Below are 12,363 nucleotides of genomic sequence, written 5' to 3' on the forward strand. Positions count from 1 at the left end.
TGGCACCAGCACCAGCACTGGGGGCAGGCAGGAGGAAGGCAGGGCGGGGGGCCACGTGCCAGGGCGCCTGGCTGCAGTGCAGGGTGCTGGATCCCTGCTGCTGCGTGCCGCGTGTGCCCCCAGGATGATAATGTATGTTAAGAGGAAGGTGTATGTCACCCACATTAAAGGAGTTTAATGTGCTTGGAGTCACATTATTGTACCCTTGTAGAATACATTATCTGTCATGCTGCCTTTACAGGCTGTCACCTCGCAGAAAGGCTACAGTGTTCCTGGAAACCATTATCAGACTCTAATGATATTATCAAAATTGGAGCTCGCTGCGTGGGGGGGGCCAGGAGGAGGCACCGCGGCGGCTGGTGCTTCCTGTGCCCGAGATGAGCCTCCTGCGGCCCTTGCAGGGCAGCTGGAGCAGTGGGACGGGGCTGCTGCGCTGCAGAGCATCCTCTGGAGCAGGTCAGGCACCTGTGTGTGGGGTGCTGCTGGGTGCTGATGTCCCATGCATCTGAGCGTGGTCCAGGGAGCCTTCGCAGGGCCGTGCTGGCACCTTGTGCCTGTGTCTGCACAGGGGAGACCCGGCACACGGACACCACCCTCACCACATCCCGCCGTGGGTTTGCCCTTCCCGTGGTGATGCCTGGCGGGTGCAGCGGTGCTGGATGCTCTCTCAGCAGCTGGCACAGGGCACGAGCCCAGCTCTGCCTCGGCCAGCGAGCGCTGCTGGAGCCCTGCTTCCAGGAACTGCTCCGTGCGGACAGACTAATGGCCTGGCAGTCGATCAGCGTGGAGCCGGCTGCGGCCGCCCCGGCACTTACGGATGGGGAATCTGCAGAGCAAAGAACGGCTCCGGGGCCACTCGTTCCCTGCCAGCACCCAGGGGCACGGCTGGCACGTGGGGGCACCTGCACTCACTCGTGGTGGGGTGGGTGAGGGCATGCGCTGGGGAAGGAGAGGGGCTGCAGGCAGTCAGTGAGGGGATGCTCAGCCCGTGCCCTGCCCTGGCACAGTCTGGATGTGAGCTGTGGGACGGCACCACCCTCATGCAAGGCAAGGCAGCGGCCGTTTGTCCTGGTGAGGCGAAACTCAGCAGCTCCAAAGCCTTGGCTGGGTGCCCTGGGAGCCCCTGGTGCTGCGAGGCAGCTCGGTGCAGCTCAGCACAGCGCAGCACAGCCCAGTGAAACACCAGGGCCAGGGAATGTGTCGGCCTCTAAATATTGCTCTTCCTTTTCCCTGTCAGGTGAAATTAAAAAAAAAAGGGAGCCTTCTTTTTTGGAGTGTAATCTTCCACCTGCGACAAGGAGCCACGTAAACTGATAAATTGCAGATTAAACGAGTGCCACACTCCACTTCAGTCCCTGGCTGTTAATTCCCCTGTTGTGCAATTCCCTGCTTTCAGGGCCTGTCAATTCCACCTAATCGCAGGAGGCACTAAAACACCCTGCCCTGACAGCCCCAGATCACGAAACCCCTGACTCCTCACTCAGGTGGATTGCATGCATCACTTATGCACAAATCAGCAATATGCCAGCAGGGAGGAATTATGTCAGATGACAGCCCAGACACGAGGTACAGATTGCAGCCCCAGCCCTGACAGATTGCAGCGCGGGGCCGCGCTGGTGCGGGGCTGCACCGAGCTGGGGCGCGAGGCACGGGCACCCCGTGGGGGCTGCTGCCGGGGGGGTAGCACCGGGCCCCGGCTCCCCCCGGCCGTGTCCACGCCTCATGAAGGCGTCCCCAGGGCTCGCAGGGCAGGGCCTTGGGGGAGGTGAGGGCGCGGGGCTGGTTAGGCCACTGTGGGCTGGGTGCCTGTGGGATGAAGACGGTGCCAGGCCTGTGCGGGCTGCGGGCCTGGCCTGGCCCCGCGTGGTGCCGCCGCTGACCGCCCTGTCCTGCTGTAGCATTTAACTTGCCTTAGCCTGTGATCCTGAAAAGCTTAAATTAATGACAGCCTTGCAGTTGCTCATTAATAATTGCATCATTACTGTATGCGATTGCATTCTCCTGACAATAATGGTGTTTGCTGGTGTATTTCTAATTATCTGGTGTTTCAGCTCCCTAATAGAGCCCCGGCATGCCTCGGTGTGAAAGCCGCCCCGGTGGGAGCACGGCCCAGCCTGCTCGGACCATGCAGGACAGTGGTGCTGTGCCGGCTGGGAGCAGAAAGCGGCCGCTCCAAGGCCACGCTGTCCGCTTCCCTCCTTGCACAGAGGATGTGAGGGCACGGGGGGGTCTCGGCCTGCAGCCCCACTCCTCGCAATCAGCAGGGCTCCTCAGAAACCTTCCTCAGGTGCTGGGCAGCGATGGCAGCGGCCTGGTGCCGGCCGCGCAGGTGCAGCCGCTTGCAGTGGGTCGGGGCCCCGCCAGCTCAGTGCCCGCTGCGGCACGGCGCGCTGACCCCCTGCGCTCCCCACCTGGGGAGGGTGCTCATTTGTAGTTAAAAATCTATTGTGACTTGTCAGAAAAATGAATAAATGAGCACATTATTTTTTCATTTTGGAGCTCAGCATCTGTTTGTCTAATCAAGAAAGAGAACTGGGAAAGTCAACCAGGGCTGACGCACACATTTTATTTAACTTTTCCTCTGTCAAAGGAGTTTAAATGTGTAATGAACAGGCCATGGTGATTTGAAATATAATCCCATTACTCTGATGAGATTACCAAGGCTGTGAGAGTTCACAAATCATGCTTAGGGTTTTTAGAGTGAACAACACCCTGTTGAGATTTTTTTCCTTTTTTTTTTTTTTTGTTTTTGCATTTAAGAAGAGGTGTGTGGGGAGAGTGAAATGTGACCATGCTTAACCCTTCGTACAGTGCGGCCCTGCTGTGCCCCAGCTGCTGGTGGTGGCTGTGAGCAATGCTGCGGGGCTGGCACTGAGCAGGGTGCGGGGCAGTGCTGCCACCACGCAGCCCCTGCAGCCATCGCAGCCGCACGTCTCCATCCCCGTCCCAGCATCGCACCCGGGCGGCCGCTCCGGGATGTGATTTAAGGGGCATTAATTTTAGCAGCAGCAGCGGTGCCCAATGCCACACGCTGCCACAGCAGCACATTGCCGTGAAATTCATGCGCCCAGTACAAACACATCTCCATGAAGAACTCCCTCATTAAACTAAGGGCTGTGCCCAGGACTGCTCAGTGCTTTCTGCCCTGTCCCTGGTGTGGGGTGGGAGCCGCCACGCTCCTGTCAGCGCCCCAACCCCAGCACTGCTGCCGCAGAGCCCTCGGGTGCTCTGGTGCTGCCACCAGCCCCAGCATGTGGGGAATCTGCTCGGTTTGCTCCTGGAGTCACAGCAAACCAGGGCAGTGCCCTTGGAGAGCTCAGGCCGGGTCTGTGGCCTCGGCTGGGACACCAGCACGTGCCTGGGTCAGAGGTGCTGCTGTGCCCTTCTCTGGGGCAGCCTCTGCAGGCAGGCCAGGAGGCACGAGGGTCTCGAGGCCCCGTGTCCAGCTCACAGCATTGGCTGTGGCTGCAGGGGGCTGGGGGTGGCCGTTCCTTTGGGATGCACTTCAGCACTTCCACCCCGAAGGCCATGGGCTGCTGCCCGCGGCACCACGCTGACCACGCACCGGTGGCCGCGCTGAGCTCCTCTGGCTGGCCGGTGGTGGCTGGGTGAGCCCTGGGAGCCTGTGCTGGATTTGGGACACCTTTGTGCAAAGCCAGGCAGGACGGGCAGTGGTGGCTGGGTGGCACCAGGGGCTGTGAGCACCCAGGCTGCAATCAGCACCCACGTCCCAGGGCTCCTGGCACTGCAGGAGGAGAGCAGCCCCTGCTGTCAGCTCACTCTGTGTACTCCCCAAGTCACTGGGCTTTGGTGGTGATTTTTGCAGAATATATTTCAACACACGAGGTAAAATCAATGATAAAGCTTCAGGTGCACAAGCAAGGCAGGTCCCTGCCTGTTGAAGCAGAATAAGAGAAAATTCAGAAAAACTCAGAGGCTTCCAATACAGACTGATGCACTTCAGGGAGAAGGCATCCTTGTTACGTGAGACGGCAGCCACCCTCTCCTGCTGAAGCCTAGTAACAAGGCATGGAAGGAACAGCTTGCTTTGCTGACCCAGTTGAATGCCCATCTGAATCAATTAAATCTACAACTACCGGGGAAAGACCAGCCCGTGATGGATTTTTGTTCAGCTGTGCACAGATTGCAACCATGAGCTCTGGTTTAACTCTTCCAGCAAACACAAAACACTAGAAACATTTTCTCCACACTGCGTATTTAAGCAGATCTGGGTTTTGGAAGTAAATTTGTTTCTTATCTGCGAATGAACATTTTGAAGTGACCTCGTTCCCCGGCTCCCCAGCTCGCCCGTTCCCCACCAAGCCCCCGGGCACGCAGGAGGGCAGCGTCCCTGCCTCCCTGCCCTGCTCGGCTGTGCTGCGAGCGTCCCAGCTTCCCCGCAGGCTGTGTTAAAAATCAAGCAGGTGGAAGGGGCTCAAGAGGCTGTAAATACACGTGCAACACAGCACCAATCCAGGCAAGTGACCACGCAGCCACAAACGCTACCACAGTTTAGATGGAGTTTTCTTTTTTTTTTTTTTCCTTTTTTTCTTTTTTTATTTTGTCAATCTTAAGGCTTTCCTGAAAGAAAAATACTGCACATATTGAATATCTACTTAGAATAAATAAACCTAAGTGGGTGGCAACAGCATTATGGCCATGAAAACAAGTAGGAGACTTGCGTAACTTTTGATACCAAAGTAGGCAATTTTTTTAGTTCAGTTAAAAGAATTGAAACTAGGTGGCAAAAGAACATTCACATAACAACTTTAATGTTAAATAGTTCACAAAGCTGATTAAAGGAGTCAGGTACATTGCATCATTTGAAGGGGCTTTCCCCATTGCATCTGTGCTGCATTTGTGCATATAAAATATTTAAAAATTTAATATCGTACTATAAAATATTGTCTCTCTTGTTTATCCTTTGCAGAGAAAGAGTCACGGAAGACTGCACCCAGAGACCCGTGTGGTGCAGGCAGGGCCCCCCCAGATGCCCCAGCTCCGGCTCCAGGAGGGCGGCACTCGCGTGCTTCCAAAGCTAAACCTTTTAGAACTGAGAAGTTCAATGCGACAGACAACTGACACACACCTCTCTGCCTTAGTGCTTACTCCTAAGCTACGTGTTAAGGCTCAGAAAGTTTTCTTTGTACAAAAGCAAGGTAGGAAAGTGTCCGAGGTGGCATTGCAGCGGGCAAGCAGACGGCCAGGAGGGCGCTCACCCTGCCCCAAGCAGCCGGCGTGCCGCAGCCTGCCAGCATCAGCTGGGCTCTGAACGGCCTCAGAACGGGAGGCATTTTCTTGATACAAAACCCACTGCAGCAGTGCAGAGAGCTCCAGCTTCAGTGGCTTTGAGAGATTTATGAAAGACACCTCTGGTGAACTGAACCAAAAATGCAGCTCTGGTTCCCCATAATCCCATTCACATGTTCCCTGATGTGTTAGACAGACAAGGCCAGAATAGTTACAAATCCCAGTACAAAGTAGGTCTTTGTTTGTATTTTTAAAGAATAATTCTGAGGAAAGGTGGAGGCACTTCCCAGTGCCCAGGTGCCAGCTGTCTCGCTGAGAGCAGACCTGTGGGTCCGTGGCCCTACGGCGCCAACCCCGCTGCTCCCAGGGGCAGGGCGATGCTCTCCTTGTAGCTGCAGAGACGCTGCCTTGGTTTTCAAAACATCCTGCTGACTACAGCAAATAATGTTCCATACAACGTATGCGAAGCTGAAAAGCACAGTTAAAGAAAAATATTTTTGAAAAAAATGAAGCAAAAGAGACCTGACTGTCTCAACATTTCTTCACAGATCAGATCCCCTGCAATGGCTGCTGTTCCCTGGCTCACGGTTGCCTCCTGCACTTCAGCAACAGAAGTGTAACCATCTGGGACTGCAGCCTCCCCCCAAAAGAACTGTGCATCATATGGACCTTGAAAAAGATTACATCTGTTTATTAATCGTAAAAATGGATACATTTGTCCTACATTTTGTTTTTAGAAATTTGATCATGTCACAAGCAATACCTGTGTGTACGTGGGTGTATTACAGATGTATATAATTTATTTTAACCAGGCTGTGAAATAATATGTAATCACATCTCTTCTTGTGATTGTACATAATACAGTAATTAAATGATGCCAGTCTACGTCATTCTCTTATTTCTAATCAAAGGAACCTGAAGCGTAACAGTCTTCTTTCCGGCTGATATGGCTCTTTATTTTTGTCACAGGGGAGACTTCCCATCACCAAAGAGGGATAATCTTCCAACCGTGAGAGATGGGATAATTCAGATTTCTTTCCTGGCTGCTCCTGCCTGTTGGCAGCCGGAGCACCGCAGTCCTGGCTCCCACCTTCCCGGGCTGCATGGAGCGTCTCCTCCTCCGAATTCGGCAGACAGGCGTTCCTCAAGGCCAGGTGTTACTGCTGTCCTGATTTCTTCTCCTTCTGGAAGCTAAAGCTTGTTCTCCTGCTCAGTTTTCTTTGTTTCTGAGCAAAATAATCTGCTCTGGCTGTACTTGCTCGTGACTCTAGAATATAGTTAACCTGCAAGACACGAAGTGATATTTCATTTCCTTGCTGTTTCAGTGGAGCAGCCCAGGGAGGGCACAGACCCTCATACCTCTAAACAAGGCGTTAGTAAAAATGGCAAAAATACAGCAGAAACAGCTCAGAGCTTCAGGAGAAGCCCCCTGCTGCACGGGGCTGCGTCCTGGCTCTTCCTCCTGGGCTCCTTGGGTGGGCACAGCGTGGCCGTGCCCGGGCTGGGGGCTGGGTGCTGAGCATCCCTCTCTGCTCACCCAACCCTCCTTACCCAGCCTCCAGATGAACGCAGGAAGTCATGAAGACCCACAATGCTGGTCTAATATAGTAATGGGCTTCAATAAAAGATTTTATCAGCTTTAATAAAAATAATACTTTCATTATGATGTTTGCATACTCAGCTAATCTCATAGTTTCCCTGTATTTTGGCACATTTTACTTGATGAAAGCATTTTTAAATGATATTTAACAAGCCTGCTATTCCCTAAATTTATTATCTCCAGTGCTTTGTGATAATCACATAGATAATTTTAATGGAAGGTTAATGCAAGAATCAAAAAGATAAAAATGCCCTTTGGTCTGCCATTAGCTGGTTAATATGCTGTGGCTTAAAACTTGCACAATTTTATGCACTGTAGAGTGTTTCACTTTCATTGCATATTACAGCTTAAGGCATAAAAATATAGGGAATTTTCATGGTCAATAAAGTCTCAGTCTTTCTCACTTGATCATGTAAAAAGCCTAATTTGAAAAGTCTGATTTCTCTGCATCTCTTAATGCTGATGGAATCGAAAATAAACTGGTAACTTATGCACGAAACCAGAAAATATTTTGTATAAACAATTTGTGAGTTAAGAAAAAAGTACTGTTCAATAATATTTCTCTCTTGAATATTCATGCTATTCATAGCAAAACTTTTTTAGACTTCTTATACGAACAGTCTCAGATCTGTCATGTGTTCTGAAGACTGCAACGGTTTATTTAGGGTTAAGTAGGAACAAAAGAATTTGTCCTAACAATCCATGAAGTAGTAAAAGCAAATGACATAACGGACAGATTGCAAAAATTACTATTTTAAAAATTTTGAATTGCTAAAAAATTTTAGATTGCAGAAAATTAAATTTAATCTTCCAATATTGTTACGAAAACTTGTTTCAGAAAGTAAATCAGTCTGTCTCTGCACTGAGCCGCAAGGAAACCAAACAACTCTGATAAAGGATCAGGGCGGGAGGAATAACCCGTCTGCCCTGAACAACGTGCCCTCCTGGCAGAGCTCCTGCCCTCTGCGTGAGCCGGTGCTGGCGCCACCAACCCCACATCGGCCGGCGGATTGAAGTAATCCCTGGGGATTATTTCAGTGCACGGCTCCGCGGCAGCCCAGGCGCTGGCTGCCAAGACCCAGCCCCAGCCCTCGGGGGACCCGGCAGGACAGCCCACAGACCTGGACACGTGTCTGAAGGTGCAGGGTGCCCGGACACAATGGAATTCGGTGGCTTCTGATAAAACTCGGCCGAAGATTGGCATCTCTAAACTGAAAGTGAGTCCAAGAGGCAGCCCTGCGCACAGGACAGGCAGCGTCCTGCATGGCTGCCCGAAAAGCCAGTAACAGACACTGGGCTGCTAAGGGAGATGCACCTCGCTGCTCCTCAGGCACTGCACCAGCCGTGTATTTCTAGAACCTCCCGAATACTTCCATGTCTAACAAGTGGTAAAACACTCCGAATTTTGGGTCACGTTAAAATTTAATACTCACCTTCAGTACAATTTCATTGACAGTAGCAGCATCTGATTCAAAGTAAAGGTGTTTGTAGTCATGATTGCTTAGATATGTAAGTTTAAATATTGCATGACCTGCAAAGATAAGAAAAAAAAGGCTCAGAATATTCCTCTAAAGTTTCCGCAGAGCTTGTGTGCCTGACAGAAGAAAAACACAGATGGTGATCTTAGCATACCATCAGCACAACAGAAGGAAGTAATGAAACGCTGACAGGCTTCTCATGTCATTTCAATTTAAGGCAAGTGGTGGCTTACAGGAGCAGCTGAACTCTATTCAATAAAGTTCATTTTCCCATCACATCCCCACTGCAGGAAATGCAAAAATCTATCAAATGGCTAGTTAGCTCCCATTCAGCCCAAGACCATATTTCAGTTAAACTACCACATTAGAACTACTTTATGTAACTATTCACTGTATAATCGTCAAATGTAGAAGATAAGTGTTATATTTAAAATAAAAGGTCAATTAACCCCAGAATTATCACTCTAAAATCCTCTCCCCAAAACAACACCCAAACCTACTCAAGTTGCTTAAGGCAAAGGAAAAATGTCACTGTAAAATACAAAACGGATGCAGCGACGATACTACGAAACTCAGCATCTCTCCTCCTACAAGCAGAACACTCAAAATTAAAGTAGAACTGTAATTTTTATCTGTGTAGCACTTTGCTGGCAGGCTTCACTGCTCAGTCCCAAATGGAGGTTTTAAGTGATTAAATGGACTCGATCTGATGACAGCCAGGCCAGCCTCCGTGGCTGCCTTTGGAGAATGGCATGGAAACTGGTGACCTTTACCAGCACTGCAGGCAGGACAGGAGGCACGGCTTCGGCAGAAAGCTCTGTATGCAAAACATGTAGGAAGGCAAAATATCCTTCACTCGTTCAGACGTTCATGGCTTCAAAAATTAAAATTAAGCATATTCTATACATTATACTTTTCCTCCGGTTTTCACATAATTTATTCAGTTCAAAGGTCAAAGTTAGCAATCCATAAAGTAACAGCCACATTACTGTAAATTCACATCTTTCGTGAAGGAAAGCTAATTTGAAATCTTATTTACATTATCTAATTCTCCAGATTTCCAAAAAATGACTGATATATGCCCCAGATCTGTGGCCAGAAAATTTGAGACGTGCGTATTTTACTGTGGCATGTTAATTAAACACCATTATGATGCACTAATCTGGAATATAAATTCTATATTGAAAAATTGGCTAATAATAATAGTAAAAAAAAACCTTTAAATCACTTGACAAATGATGCCTTGGTGGTACTAAAAATGCGGGAATTCCTGGCTGCAAGCTAATCAGTATGTTAATGCATTCACGCCCGACTTCTGCTCGGGACTGAATTCAGCATCTTTACGATTCTGAAAGGCTGCTCCTGGAGACATGACACAGCACTGCAGGCACCGGCACGCCACGGCAGCTTCCCCTGGACGCCCGAACGCACAGCTCCAGAACGCGCTAAAAAATAAAATAAAAATTGCACCAAACATGGTCTGGAGGATTCCAAGGGAGGTTTTTTGTATTTGGTTTTGGAAGTTTCCTTGGCGGTTCCTGAGCGTGTGAACGAGGGCCCCTTCCCCTGGCTCGGGTGCTCGTTCCCCTCTTCCCTGCCCCGGGAGCAGGCGCTGCAGGCCCCGGGACAGCTCTGCTGATGGGGAGGGCAGGGGGACGGGGGGCACCCGGAGCTGAGCCCCCGCTGCCTGCTGGCTGAGGGCTGCAGTCCCCTGCCATCCACCCCTGGGAGCCCCTTCGGGGACACCGCTGCCCAGCGGGCTCCTCTCCAAGACGGGGCAGCCCGGGCTGGGTTTGCAGTCCCGCTCCCCTTCTGGTAGACACAACCTGCACCAGAGCTGGAGGGAATAAAGACCCGGTGTGCTGCCAGTCTGCTGCTCGGCCATACATCACCGAGTGGAGGTGGGGCAGAGAGCCACGCAATGAAATATTAATACAAAAATTTAAGCGAGACCACAGCCTTCGTCATGCCTGGTGAAGAAACCCTCCCCAGTATCCCCGACTCTCCGCTAGCCCAGTGACCTGCTCCTCCGTTCTGGCAGAAGCATTCATACAGCTGACAGAAGCAGAACACAGAACTTTATTTTGAGGACTTATTTTAGGATTGCAAAGAGTCAGCTGTTTTGATGACAATTAGAGCAACGGATGCCAATAACAGTTCTGCTGCAGCCTGTGGCAGGAGGCAGCGCTCGCCCTGCTCCCCGTTCCCCATGGAGGGCCCAGCACTGTGCTCCTGGCAGCCAGCGCCCTGCGGCCCCCTGCACGCAGCCCCGGCACACCCGAGGGCAGTGTCCGTGCCCGTCCATGCCAAAAGCTGCTCTGAGCCCTGCCTCTCGGGCAGGTGCTGGCCGAGGCACGGAGCTGCCCGGCCGTGACAGGGGACGACAGCGCTGTCCCTGAGGAGGGACCGAGCGCGCGGCGCCTGCCCCGCTGTGCACAGCCCGCGGCACCGCGAACACGTCCTACACCCTGCCAGGTGATTTAGTGGAAAGAAGCTAAAAGGACTTTTCTTTAGAAAGCCCCATTATAGCATTATGTTTATGTGCTCCCATGTCCATGTTATACTATTTACAGCATGAAATATTAGTTCATTGATACCATAACTGGCACTTTGCTCTGCTACTGTTCTAGCCAGATGGAATTTATGAATTGTGAGATTGATTTCCATTTCCAAGAGTGCTTAAATATGTGATGTACCACTTTCCAATAGAACACCACCCTTGACAATTCAGAGATCAATATGAACTTCAATGGTTTTATATTTCCATATAAGAATATCTGGCAACAAACAGCAGTAGCTCAAGTGGCTTCTGCCATACTTGATGGTAGAATTAAAACAAACGCAGATGTTTTGTGAACAACTTCACCGCAGTGCCTGCTGCATGAACAATGTGTCCTTTAGTCTGTCTGAAACCCGAGTGTTCAGCTGCAGCAGCTGTCACTGCCCTGCCCCGGGACAAAGCCACGTGTGCACGTACACAGGTACAGCACCTGCCGACGAGGTGGCAGCGGCTGGTGGCAAGAGGGAACTCAACAGGGAAACTGTTAATCAGCATTTTGCTATCGATTTTACTGGCTCTGCAATGGAAAATACATGTTATTTTCAAATACATTTATCTGATAAAACATCGAAGAAAAGCAAGTGAAATTATAGCCAGTCATCTGTTATCAGACGCTCTTGCCATGCGTGCAGTATGAGCTCAACAGATCTCTGCAGCCAACTCTGCTACGCCAGGGGAGTGCCCTGGTGCCCGGACAGCCCGGGTGCATCCGAGATGCTGAGGGTGTCCCTGTGTCACCTGCAGGAACATCTGCTTGGCCCCTCGCCCTGCACGCTGCAGCCAAGACGTGGGGGTTCCCCCAGCCTGCTTGTGCCACTGCCCCACGCCTGCAGCGCTCCTGCTGTGCCTTGTGGCACTGACGTCCCTCTGACAGCATGGAAGCAGTGTCCTACCGCTGGTGCCCTTTGGACGTATTTTGACAAATCTTTCCTAACCTTTGAATGCTAACAGGTTCCTAGGTGGTTACACCTGGAGAAAGGCATGCAGGAGACTCAGATAGAAAATGTTAATTCACTGAGAAGGAGGAGAGCTCACTGTCAGCACGATGTCTTAAACTTAATTGCTTGGCATATCTCCTGGTTTTTAATGTTACTGTACTGACAAAAAAGTGAAGGAAGGGGCTAGTTATGGTATAAACAGCAATCCTTCCCAACCCAGAGGCACAGCCACACGCAAATCTACTGGTCATGGCTGGAAACCTATCCTCACGGCGTTTGGTGAAACAGTGCTTGTGCAAACTGCAGCCTCCCTGCTGCACGTCACCCCCCAACACACACAATTTGGTTTTGTGTTTACATGAGGCAGACAAGAAATTCTGCTAGAAAAGTTTCCAGAATTACTGACTAAGATATATGTATGTGCTCATTGGTAAATCTGAAAATTTCTGTCTCAGAAAATACACAAAAATTTTGTGCTCCACTGTGCTTTAATTTATACAGGTAAAAACAAATTTTCACCTTTAAACTGAAGTAATG

At 50.6% G+C, this 12,363-nt stretch overlaps 1 protein-coding gene across 2 annotated transcripts in view; it reads right to left on the bottom strand.

Annotated features, from left to right (window-relative positions):
- Positions 1-5,916: 5,916 nt before the first annotated feature.
- MAPKAP1 (MAPK associated protein 1) overlaps positions 5,917-12,363 on the bottom strand; it is a 101,397-nt gene continuing 94,950 nt past the window's right edge. For both annotated transcript variants that reach the window (XM_027470854.3, XM_027470853.3), the window contains 2 exons: positions 8,284-8,381; positions 5,917-6,533 (listed from right to left, as the gene is read on the bottom strand). In XM_027470854.3, coding sequence (XP_027326655.1) covers positions 6,408-6,533; positions 8,284-8,381 — 224 coding nt within the window. In that variant the 3' untranslated portion in view covers positions 5,917-6,407. The remainder of the gene's footprint in view (positions 6,534-8,283; positions 8,382-12,363) is intronic.

This window comes from Anas platyrhynchos, chromosome 18 (assembly GCF_047663525.1).
Source record: "Anas platyrhynchos isolate ZD024472 breed Pekin duck chromosome 18, IASCAAS_PekinDuck_T2T, whole genome shotgun sequence".
NCBI classification, from domain to species: domain Eukaryota; kingdom Metazoa; phylum Chordata; class Aves; order Anseriformes; family Anatidae; genus Anas; species Anas platyrhynchos.